The following is a 12,780-nucleotide window of genomic DNA, read 5'->3' as shown; positions in this document are numbered from 1 at the left end:
AATGAGAGTCCAAACAGCTGATAAAAACATCACAATAATCCACACCACTCCAGTCCATCAGTTAACGTCTGGTGAAGAGAAAAGCTGCATGTTTCTAAACAAAAAAAAAAAAATCCATCAAAACGTTTAAAGGTGACATATCATGAAAACATGTTTCTGCTTCCACTCAAAATAGGCATTTTCAAAATGATCTGTGGAGTATTTTGAGCTGAAATTTTGACAGACACATTTTGGAGACACCAGAGACATATGGCGCTTTTCCACTGCGTGGTACGACTCGGCTCGGCACGGCTCAGTACGGCTCGGCACGGTTTGCGTTTCCAGTGCAGTTCAGTATCGCTTTAGAGTGGGTGGGATTATTCACATGTCGTTATAGTTGCACCGCCTCTACTGTTGCGACTCCTGCTGGGGACACCAGAGACTTATATTACATATTGTAAAAAGGGGCATAATATGTCTCCTTTAAACTGTTGCTTCTTGCCAAAATACAAGTCCATAATCCATAATAACTCTTCCTCCAGTTAAAAAGGCAATCTCCTGTTGTCTATCACATCAAAATCCACCCACATATTTGTTTAGAGCTGTTTTGGACTGTTTGGGCTTGTAAACGGTGCTTGATCTGTGCAGATTTCTCTCCTGATTCAGACCAGTTGACTTTTTCCACTAGAGAAAACAATATTATGGATAGAGGACTCATTTTAGCCAGTAACAACGGTTTAAAGTTAAAACATCTTGATGGATTTGTTTCTTACAAACACACAGCTTTTCATTTCCCAAGACATTAACTGATGGACTGGAGTGGTGTGGATTATTGTGTTGTTTTTATCAGCTGTTTGGACTCTCATTCTGATGGCACCCATTCACTGCAGAGCATCCATTGCTGAGACAGTGATGCAAAGCTACATTTATCCAAATCTGATGAAGAAACAAACTCATCTACATCTTGGATGGCCTGAGGATGAGCACATTTTAAGCAAATTCTAATTTTTGGGTGAGCCATTTCTGTAAATGGCAGGTACACAGCAGAAACGAATGTAGAAATGTTCATGGTCTCTTGGGCTCCAGGCTTTATTCTGGGAGTGCTGCGGTATCTGCAGCTGAAGCTGAGAGTGCATAAACCCTGGCTCAACATCGGCAGTCTGGTGGCTTTGTCTCTTGCCTGCTTTAGTTGGGAATTTCCAGGTATGAATTTATTTATTTTGCTGAGCCATTTCTGTAAATGGCAGGTACACAGCAGAAACGAATGTAGAAATGTTCATGGTCTCTTGGGCTCCAGGCTTTATTCTGGGAGTGCTGCGGTATCTGCAGCTGAAGCTGAGAGTGCATAAACCCTGGCTCAACATCAGCAGTCTGGTGGCTTTGTCTCTTGCCTGCTTTAGTTGGGAATTTCCAGGTATGAAATTTATTTATTTTGCAAGCATAACATTGAACCACTTATTTTGGCTTTTTTGTAACATATTGACAGAAAAATATTGAAACATTTCTACAAATTTAAATTCTATTTTCACCTTAACACCTAATTTGTTTTGTTAACATACTTATTGATCTAGCTGTCCAACGATGAGGAGCTGCATAATATTGGCACGTCCATGACCTTTGGCCTAGGAACACTATTCTGCTGGGTCCAGTCTTTCATGACCCTAAAGGTCAACCTGCGGAATGAAGGCAGGCGAGCAGGAATCCCTCGCTTCCTGTTGTCTGGGGCGGTGACTTCCTGCATGTTGCTTTGTATCCTTCTTCCTTCCATCGTAAGCTCACTTAACTAAAACAATATATGCGAGCACTGCCTTTGTTGACTGTGCAGAAAGAAATGCTTATCGTGAGGATGAACTCTAGTATTTTTATAGGGCTGGGTGATAACACCAGAATATCTCGATTTCTGATGATGTGCATTATATATCTTGCTCTGAAATATCTAAATATGTTGTTTCAAACAAAACCCACTGAAAAATTATAACATTAAAAATGTAGAAAACGGCGTTTCCCCATTTGAACAAAGCATAAAAAAATAATTTCCATTTTTCCATTCTGAAAAATAAGTGTACTTTAAGTACTTTTAACCTAAACATTATATTTTTGCCAAAAATGTTCTTTCACATATACATATATAAAATATTAATTTAAAACGCCACTTAACTTAGACTACCATGTACTTACTATAATAATAACAACAGTAAATTATGCATAATAGCTTGCAACTGAACCCCACACCAAACCCGAATCCTAACCCTAATCCTATTGTAACAAGGACACCTTAAAGTGTAACCATACGTTTATAAAAACTCTTTAAAAGTGTACTTTCTAATAATGTCAAATTAAACATTTTACTTTAAAGTACATTTTAAATCATTATTAATAATCTTTTGTCATGCTTTAAAGTAGTTCACTAATTTTGATGGGTTGACTAACATACTAGAGCACATGTGAAGTACTTGATTATAATTTGAACTGTTGTGTGTTATTCAAAATTACATTAAAAGTTCATATATTTTAAAGGTACTAAATTGCAACTTGATCACCACAAATGTGTAGCATGTGTAGTAAATATGCATTACAAATATATTTAAATATGACATACAAGTAAAAAAAAAGTCATTCAAATATTTGTTTTCCATAAATGCGTGTCAGTACATTCGGCAGTTCACTTTAACTTTTATAATATTTTAAAGACAATAGAAGTAATTATGAAATTACATATAAAGCTAATTTATAACGTATATTTACAAAAATATAAATTTGAACTATAAATACTTTTCACTTAATAGGAATTAACATGTAATTAAGTGTCTGAAAACATTACATTCAGCTTGCACTTAAGAGTTATTTTAAAATATATTATTTCTGTAATAAGTACTCTCTTAAAAATAAATAAAATGCTTAAGTGTATTTGTTTCTCACAAAGGCATGGAAGCCCGTTTCCGCCACTTAAAACCATTAAACTAAACTTTTTTTTTTTTAGTACTGTGTGATATGAACTTGCAATTATATAAACTCGGGGATATAAACTCGAAATTCTGGCTTTTTTCTCACAATTGCAAGTTTATATCTCACAATTCGGACTTCTTTTTTCGCATTTGCGAGTTATAAAGTCCAATTCAGGGGGAAAAAATACTATTTTCTTACAGTTGCAGGTTTAAATCACAATTCTGAGAAAAAAAGTCAGAATTGTGAGATAAAATGTAATTACCTTTTTTTTTTTTTTTTTTTTGTTCAGTGGCGGAAACAGCCTTCTATACAAAGGCAATATAAACAATACAAAGAAAACAATATTTACCTTTACTTTTAGCAACACGTTTTAATTTATATAAAAAGCCATGCAAGAATATCCATGAGCTTATGAGAACCCTGCTGGATAAAAAAAACAGCTTAAGCTGGTTTAGTTGGTATCCTATTGGTAATAATCAGCCATCTTGTCTCTTAGCAGACACCGAAAACCCCTCTAAAACTATCTAAACAAACAAGCTAAGCACCTCAGGCTGGTTTAAGTTATTGTTGTAGTCAGCATTGCTTTTTTTAATATTGCCAGATAATTCATTGTGAATGTACAGTATGTGATGCATCACCCAGCCCTGCTTGTTCTTTGGAAATCTTCTTCTGCTTTGATTGGTTTTCCATATTTCAGCCTTGACGGTAGACGGCAGACTTTGCTCTGATGGCTCAGCGGCTGCACATGCATGCGGCCCGTGCTCAGTGGGCGCTGGTCATGTTCTTCCTGACGTACCTGGGCACATTCGCCTTTGAGTTTCGCCACTACCACTTCGAGATCGTCTGCAGCGACGAGCAGGAGCCTCCACTCGGCCTGTCTGAAAGCTTCTCCGAGGTCTCCGAGTACCAGTCTGACCAGCTCTAGTCTCACTCTGCAGTATCTGTGGACTCTCGTACTTCAGTTCTCAGTCCTGCATGTCAGCTGAATGTAATCTCTCTAGAAAGCCCTTCGGACGAGTATGTCTTCTGGATGTGTAGATAGGCTTTGGCAAAAGATCATGAAATGCACAACGATTTACTGTGATGTGCTCCATGTTTGTGTGTCAGATGAGTGATGTGACCAGGACACTTTCAAGGGGAAGATCTGAATACAGGAACGGTTTTTGGCAAGACAATCCTTCAGAAACATTAGCACTATGCTTTCTTGTTGCAGAAGACACTACAAATCTCACCACTTGAATTAAAGCGATAGTTCAACCAAAAATGAAAATTACCATTTAAATCATCATTTACTCACCCTCAAGCCACCCTGGGTGTATACAACTTTCTTCTTTCAGACGAATACAATCGGAGTTATATTAAAAAAATATATATACTGGCTCTTCCAAGCTTTATAATGGCAGTGAATGGGTGTTTTTTTTCAATAGTCCAAAAGAAGTCCAATGAAGTGCATCCATCCGTAGTAAAAAAGTGCTTCAACTCATGGGGTAACTTTCATTTTTGGGTGAACTATCCCTTTAGCAGAAGACACTACAAACCTCACCACTTGAATTAAAGCGATAGTTCAACCAAAAATGAAAATTACCATTTAAATCATCATTTACTCACCCTCAAGCCACCCTGGGTGTATACAACTTTCTTCTTTCAGACGAATACAATCGGAGTTATATTAAAAAAATATATATACTGGCTCTTCCAAGCTTTATAATGGCAGTGAATGGGTGTTTCTTTCAATAGTCCAAAAGAAGTCCAATGAAGTGCATCCATCCGTAGTAAAAAAGTGCTTCAAATCATGGGGTAACTTTCATTTTTGGGTGAACTATCCCTTTAAATTAAAATTCTCGTATTATTTACTAACCGTTTTGGTCACGCCAATCTTCACGCAGCATACGGGTTTGAAAAACTGCCTTTAGAGGGACAGTTCACCTAAAAATAAAAATGTTGTCATCATTTACTCACCCTCAAGTTGTTCCAAACCTGTAGTTTTTTTTCTTTTGTTAAATATAAAAAAGATATTATGAAGAAGATTTTGACGAACCAGGTGCTGGTAGCCATTGACTTCCATAGAATGGAAAAAAATACTATGGAAGCCAATGGCTACCGTCAACTGTTTGGTTACCAACATTCTGCAAAATATCTTCTTTTGTGTTCAACAGAAGAAAGAAACTCATACAGGTTTGGAACAACATGACTGTGTAAATGAGGACAGATTTTTAAATTTTAAGTGAAATATCACTTTAATGTCAAAAAGAAACTCCATGTGAAATAGAATCAGATGTTTTGTATTCATGTAACCGCGTTTCATTCTGAGCCTGTCCTGCATAATCTTAAAAGAAGCTTATGCAGCATTTTCTACTTGATGTTATATATTGTAAAACATCTCTGACATTGGTCATAATTCTGTATTTTGTAACTAAAACAGACATCTGTTTTCGGGTGCTGGTGTGTCTAAATGTTGCAAATGTGATTTGTTCGATGTGTCCGTTTGGAATAAAATTTTACAACAACATTTGATACTGACGTTTATAAGACTGACATGAGGTACAATCACACTAAACCTGTGTCTAGTTGGCAGGTTATCATATTTTATATCACTGCACAGGTGGGGAATAAAGACAGAATTATCTTGACATGAATATGTCATATGCTACACATTAACACCGCATAGAAAACATTCAAAGAGACTGCAAGTGTATGATAATTCAAAGATGGGCTTCAGTGTAAAAAACAAGCACCCGGGAGGCTTGGCGTTTCAGTCCCGTGGAATAACAACACATAATAAGTGCTGGTTTTTCACATGATCCGATGCTGTAGTCCCTGTTCTGCGCTGTCAAACGTTTCCGCTCAGTTTTAACTGGTTGAAAGATGTGATGACTCTATAATGGCTCCTTTCTTCTCCGGTTAACTCCGTGTTTCCAGGTCTAACGACAACAGCCACGTTCAGCCCAGCATCCTCTGCTGCCTTTGCCTCTGTAAGAGAGATGCTTGTGAAGATGAATTATCACACTGCACAGTCAGCGTCCCTCATGTGATTGTGGCACAAGCATGTATTATCAATGAAAAGCGTGCACGCACCTCGTGCGAGGTCGGTTAAGAACATGATTTCCTCCGGTTGGCATCCAATCCTCTCTGCGATGTTCTCATAGCTCTTACTTTCTACTTTGGCACCAATGTTGGTGTCGAAGTGACCATCAAACAACTGAGAAAATAAATGTCAAAATTACATCAACTCATTTAAACTTGTGAATCCGTGTCAAGCAAACACTTCTTATTTCTAATTTTCCCTGCGGAGGGATCACCGTTTCTTGGCTTTCATTCTGCCCATGTAGGAATAAATGTGATTGGTAACACTTTAGATTAGGGAACACGTATTATAAAACGGAGAGTTCCGATTGGCTGAGCTGCGTTCGAAGCTGTTGTAAATTACTCTACAAACACACACCTTTGTTTACTTCTGTGTGTTGCTCGGCAACCACTTTGTTGCAACCACAGCTGATTCTGAGGAATTGTTTGGTGGAAGAATACTGTTATTATTAATATCATTACACTTTATTTGCTCTGTTTTATTTTGTGAAACCTAACTACGTTACGTATATGGAATAACCGTTTTATAAAAGCAATAAGCCCCGTGAAGCCGTGGTTTACAGTGAATTTATAACAGCTAAGAGGGTTTAGCTTTTAACAACGCCCCTTAGCTGTTATAAATTCACTGTAAACCACGGCTTCACGGGGCTTATTGCTTTATTCACTATTAACTAAGAGTTTTTCCTGAACAAACTCCCAATTTGCTGCTTATTGATAGTTAGTAAGGTAGTTGTGAAGTTTAGGTATTGGGTCGAGTTGAAGGATCTTAAATATAGTCATGCAGAATGAGGCCTTGATATGTGCTTTATAAGGACTAATAAACAGCCAGTATTCTAGTAATATGCATGCTAGTAAGTAACTAGTTAATAGTAGGAATTGGTCATTAAAATAAAGTGTTACCATGTGATTGTCATTTATAATCCTTTCCCAATCGCTTTGCATTATTTACTTTGACCTTTACTGGAATACCATAATAACAAAAGCTACATCTTTCATTGCCTGGTGAACCTTCGTTACGGAATAAGACCTTTTGGCCAAACTTCTGGGTAAAAAAATAACTGCTGGTGGTTACTTCCGGCCAGTGTTTACAAAAACTAAAACTATTAAGAAAGCATTTACATTCATTCAAATAAAACTGAAATAAGATATAAATATTAGATGAAAAAAGAAAGAATATTTGATTAATATTGCCTTGGCAACTAACTGAAATAAGTTTAATTTAAAGTACTAAACTTACTAAAACATAACTAATAAAAAAATAAAAAATATTAAAAGCAAAAAAAATAAAAATAAAAAATAATATAACAAACAACATAAACAAATGTGAAAAATATTAAAAATATTAATATTATATTAATATAATATATTAATATAAATATAAAAATATATTTAATATTAATATAAAAAAATATTAAAATACAAATATTAGATGGAAAAAACTAAGCCTTGGTAAATAACTAAAATAAGTTAAAGTACTAAAATGGCTAAAACTACAATAAAAATACATTCACGCTAAAGAATAATAATAATAATAAAACTTTTCTTAAACTTAAACTAAAATTATATTGAAAATTGATATAGAAATAGACGTCAATTCAAAATATTAATATAAACTATAATAGTATTTAAAATATTTTACTTTTTTCACCATTTTAAGTAAATAGTGCAACCCGCAAAAAAGAAATAAATAAAATAAAAAATAAAACTAACTAAAATGAAAATGAAAACGTAAAATATAAAAGATATACTAATTCAAAATATGAATAAATACTACAACAGTATAACAATTATTGTTATACTGTTGTAGTTGTTAAACAATATTAATAAAATTAGTGCTGCTGGCATCTTATCCAACAGAAATCAATAAGTGGACTCTGACACTGAAAACTGCTCAGAAAAGCCACTGAAGTAGCAGCAATAATAATCAGCTGGACATTAGCGCAAAATAAACCACTTCTGAGTGACACAGTATCTGAATAACTCCAGTCAGGGTGCATTTTTCAACTAAATGATTCCTTACATAATTAATCACATTAATACGTCCAGTGGGTTCTGTGATGCACAAGACTCTCCTTAAAGCCCACATCCAGACTATAGAGACTACTAAAGAGATCAGAATCTGGTGTGAGCAGCACAAGAAAGAAAACGAACCCCGTCTAAACAGTGCTTCGAATCGAACAGATCAAGCTTACATCTAAGAGATGGCCTTCGACAGAATAGCCAAAGAGCAGCTTCTGCGCCTCCACACTTCCTGAGGAGTAGATGAAGACCTTCAGACCTCCACGCCTCCACCGTCTGATGGCTGGAACCACATCCTGGTACACCCTGCCACAAAACCACAGCAACACTATAACATAACTCTCTGTTACTGCATCTAGTGACAACAGCAGCTACACAATGAGATTACAACAGCTACACTATCAATCCAATGCCTGTGGTCGGTAAGATTTATTAAATGCTTGATGGCTGAATGTTTGAAAGACTCTTGTGCTCACCAAGGCTGCATTTATTTGATTAAAATACAGCAATATTGTAAAATGTAATTTATTCCTGTGATCAAAGCTGTATTTCCAGCATCATTACTCCAGTCTTCAGTGTCACGTGATCTTCAGAAATCATTCTAATATGCTGATTTGCTGCTCAAGAAACATTTCTGATTATTATCAATGTTGAAAACAGTTGTGCTGCTTCATATTTTAATGGAACATTTTTTTCAAGATTCTGTAATGAATACAAAGTTCAAAATAGCAAAAAATATAAATATTTTTACATAATTTTCTCTATTTTAAAAGTCTTTACTGTCACTTTTGATCAATGTAATGTGTCCTTGATTAATAATTAAATTCATTATTAAAATGAATTATTCTGCCCCTGTAACCCATCTGTTCCCATCCATTTCTTTCATTTGATTATTATATGTATTTATTTATTTTTATTTTATTCTATTTATTTTTCCTCTCCATTGTGTACACCTTATATGGATATATTTGTTTTCTGTTTGTACTGCTGGAACAAAATCTCAATAAAAATATTAATAAAAAAAAATATTCGAGAATAAAAGATTTTAATGACCCTAAGCTTTTGAAGAGCAGTGTATTTTGTATTCTATATTTGTACTTTGTCTGTGTGTTGTCTGGAGGAAACTGCAAAATAGCATGTTTTTTTTTTATTAAAATACAGAGTTTTCACACAATTTATTAATTAATCGATAACATAATTGACAGATGAATTTATTATCGGAGTAAGAGTTAGTCACAGGTTATTCAATCACCATGGATAACAAATGTATAACAATTCTTGAAGCTCACAACTGAGCACTTGCTGAAAGTTTAGATGTCCAGGTCCTGCTCAAACACACATGTGCTGGTAAAGATGAGGTTACTTACTCGCCTTTGATTTTCCCCGTCACATACGCGGCTCTCCACATGTGGCCCTGCAGCTGCTTGAGCGCAGTGCTCTTTCTGTCCGCTGCCATCTGCCACAGCACGCTCTCCACCACCTCCCGGATGGCCTTCTCCTCGTCGGTGTGCACCGTCTGGTCCACCGCATGCACGGGACACGCTTTATTCTGCCGCAGGTCTTCTTCAGCCTGAAACACACACAGCTTTCGGATCGAACAGCTGCACACCAGTAAGTGCACTAGTCTAGGGCTGTGCGATATTGATAACTCATTAAATAATGCGATATTCGATATGCGATAATGCTGAAAGTGCCACATGCTCAGATCAAACCGTTTTACTCAGCTGTTGCTGAGTGTGTTTGCGCACACTTAAGTGGTGAATAAAGCTCATTCTGATTCTGATTCTAATAAGAAAGCACGCCTACAACAACTTCGAAAAAAGAGAACGGTAGTGTTTTACTCGAGCATTACATAAAAATGTCATTTTAACATTAGTGTAATCATTTTAACATGAGTTAGGAACTGAATAATAAAAAGGAAAAATACAACACTGCTTAGTGTTTACTCTTTGAATTCAATATGCACTGATTCTTATTTAAGCTACAAAAGTTATTTAGTTAAGAGCAGTGACTGATTCTCTTTGTCTTTTGTTCATGGCCCCAAATATTGCAAGCTGTAGCGATATGCGATATTTCGATATATTACACAGCCCTATGCACTACACTGTCTATTGGTATCTGTCCCATACTTAGTTTGCATATATTTTTTCCATTTCACAACATTGTATTACCATGTTACAGGTCCAAACACCATTGCATGACTGTTTTACCAGCACAGATTCAAGAGTTTCACTTCTGTCAATATATCTTCAGAAGGTCTAAGAGGGTTTGAAGGGGTTTTATTATATTTCCCTTAATGCAAACGATTAAGAACAAAAAGTTGCACCCGTTTCGTAGTACAGTGTTAATACAAATGGAAATAATGCGTATTTTTAAAAACAGTGCCATAACTGGCTATTCCTATGTAAAAATAAGATAACAAGCGGTGTGTTTTGACCTGTTTCTTGAGCAGATGTACGTCTTGTTTGCATTCATCCTCCTCCCAGTGAGCAGACAGATATTCCTCCAGATTCTCTCTGATGAAGGGGAATAGGATTTCCTACATGCAAGGGATATCACAATAAACCACGGGACATACTGAGTCTGATCTGTGCTCGTCTATCATCTGTGTTTACCTTGACAAACGTGATGGGCGTCGTGGTTCCTTCAATGTCCAGAAGAAAGACTCTGGTGTTTTCTGGCACTGCAATCGCTGCCATTTCGATCAATGGCGAACGATATATATGTTTGTTAAAGTCCTGTGTTTTGTCTGATTTTATCAGAGGAGTAGCTCAGATGTTGACAAACGAGTCAACAATAGCATGCAGGCTAGTGCTGAGCTATCACATGGAGCGCGCGGCTGCGGGTTGCCAAATCCCTGTAGTTAATGCTACACTTCTTCTTCTTCTGGTGTTTTATGGCGGTTTGGCAAAACAGCGAAAAATGTGCATTACCGCCACCTACTGATCTGGAGTGTGGAGTGTGCATACATTTGGAAGAAAGAAATACAGAAGGGAACAGAAAGAAAGAACAAAAATAAACAAAAAAACACCTAGATTCTATCTACTGCTCCTGTGTTTTTCAGGTATTTAAGCATATTTTCTTGCACTCTTGATTGCCTCGACCCGTTTCCTAACAATACTTTTAAAGAAATATTATCAACTCCCAGCCATCCTAATTCTTGAATTAATTGAAATCTCTCCCTTTCATATGCAGAACACTCAACAATAATATGTTTCACTGTTTCTAATTCTCCACATTTGTCACACTTTCCCGATTCATGCTTACCTATTTTATAAAGACTATAGTTTAATGCTGTATGTCCGATTCTTAGTCTTGATAAGATGACATCTTTCTTCCTATTTCCGTATCTTTTCCTCTCATTTCCAACACACTCCTGAATCTGGAAAAGATGTCTTCCTTTAGACCCATTATTCCATAACTTTTGCCATTTCTTACTTACTTCATATGATATCACTCTCTTGAATTCAGCTTTATTTAAAGCTAACTTAATTTCTATTTGTGTATGATTTAATGCTTTCTTTGCTAGCAAGTCTACTTCCTCATTTCCATCCACCCCCACATGTGCAGGCACCCAGAGGAATCGTACCTCTATCCTTAACTGCCTTATTCTAAACAAACTTTGTAAAACTTCAAATACTAAGTCTTGCCGAGCTTCAGATTTACCACTTAGTAGGCTAGTGAGCGCAGCCATTGAGTCAGTACATATCACAGTTCTATCTGGTTGAACTTCTTCGATCCACTGTAGAGCTAGTATGATAGCTAATAATTCGGTAGTAAAAACTGACACATGATCTGATAATCTTTTAGCCATTTTTATTTTAAAAGTAGGAATATAAACTGCTGCTGCTGTTCTCCCAGACTCTGGCTCCTTAGACCCATCTGTAAATACCTGTAACACAGAATAATACTCTTGTTTTATATATTGTTGAACTACTACTTCAGTTGGCATGTTCATCTCCGGTTTTTTTATTACTTTGTGAATTTGTAAATCAATTAGTGGCATAGGGAACAACCAAGGAGGAATTGCTGGAATAGCAACAGAAGGAGCAATTTCATGGTCTTTCAACTCCAAGCTGTTTGCCTCCTTCCTTACTACCCAACCAAAGCTTGTAATTTCTTTGTATTCATATTCCCAACAATCTTTCAGAATTAGTTTAACTGGATGGTTTTCCAGATGTCCCTTTACACCATACCAGTACCTTAATCTCAGCTGAAACCTACGCTGTTCTAGAGGCAATTCTCCCATTTCAACTTGTAATGAAGCCACCGGAGAAGATCTAAATGCTCCACAGCAAATGCGCAAAGCTTGATTTTGTATTACCTCTATCTTTTTAAGTAAGGTTTTGTTCGCAGAACTATAAACTACACTACCATAATCTATGTTTGACCTAATCACAGCACCATAAATTCTTTTCAATGACTGACAGCTTGCCCCCCACTCAGCTCCGGACAAGCACCTTAATACATTTATTCCTTTTTTGCACTTTTCTATCAATTTCTGAATATGAATTTTAAAATTTAATTTAGAGTCCATCCACATACCCAAAAATCTTAGTACATTTACTTGTTCCAGCTGATAACCATACATTTTGACATTCAAACTTGGATTCTTTTTCTTTTTCGAAAAGCATATTACTTGTGTTTTTGCCACAGAAAACCGAAAACCCCAACAATTCGCCCAATTCTCCACCTCATTCACTGCTTTTTGCATTTTATTTTCTACAAATAAAACATTGCGCCCCCTTTTCC

At 36.1% G+C, this 12,780-nt stretch overlaps 2 protein-coding genes across 2 annotated transcripts in view; one reads left to right on the top strand and one right to left on the bottom strand.

Moving 5' to 3' along the window:
- LOC107679044 (transmembrane protein 150C-like) overlaps positions 1–4,190 on the top strand; it is a 7,169-nt gene extending 2,979 nt beyond the window's left edge. Inside the window, exons 7-10 of the mRNA XM_016474457.1 lie at positions 1,066–1,182; positions 1,380–1,393; positions 1,551–1,728; positions 3,642–4,190. Coding sequence (XP_016329943.1) covers positions 1,066–1,182; positions 1,380–1,393; positions 1,551–1,728; positions 3,642–3,850 — 518 coding nt within the window. The 3' untranslated portion in view covers positions 3,851–4,190. The remainder of the gene's footprint in view (positions 1–1,065; positions 1,183–1,379; positions 1,394–1,550; positions 1,729–3,641) is intronic.
- A 1,244-nt stretch (positions 4,191–5,434) lies between these two features.
- On the bottom strand, positions 5,435–10,908 carry LOC107679042 (enolase-phosphatase E1). The gene is made up of 6 exons (XM_016474453.1): positions 10,644–10,908; positions 10,466–10,567; positions 9,396–9,598; positions 8,202–8,334; positions 6,001–6,124; positions 5,435–5,895 (listed from the first exon to the last, which is right to left on the bottom strand). Exons 1-6 carry the CDS (start codon positions 10,725–10,727, stop codon positions 5,756–5,758), a joined length of 786 nt encoding a protein of 261 aa, XP_016329939.1. The 5' UTR covers positions 10,728–10,908; the 3' UTR covers positions 5,435–5,755.
- Positions 10,909–12,780: the final 1,872 nt, after the last annotated feature.

This window comes from Sinocyclocheilus anshuiensis, unplaced genomic scaffold, assembly GCF_001515605.1.
Source record: "Sinocyclocheilus anshuiensis isolate Anshui unplaced genomic scaffold, SAMN03320099.WGS_v1.1 scaffold4145, whole genome shotgun sequence".
NCBI classification, from domain to species: domain Eukaryota; kingdom Metazoa; phylum Chordata; class Actinopteri; order Cypriniformes; family Cyprinidae; genus Sinocyclocheilus; species Sinocyclocheilus anshuiensis.
The sequence above is the reverse complement of the archived record's forward strand: the minus strand, read 5'-3'. Positions and strand labels throughout refer to the sequence as shown.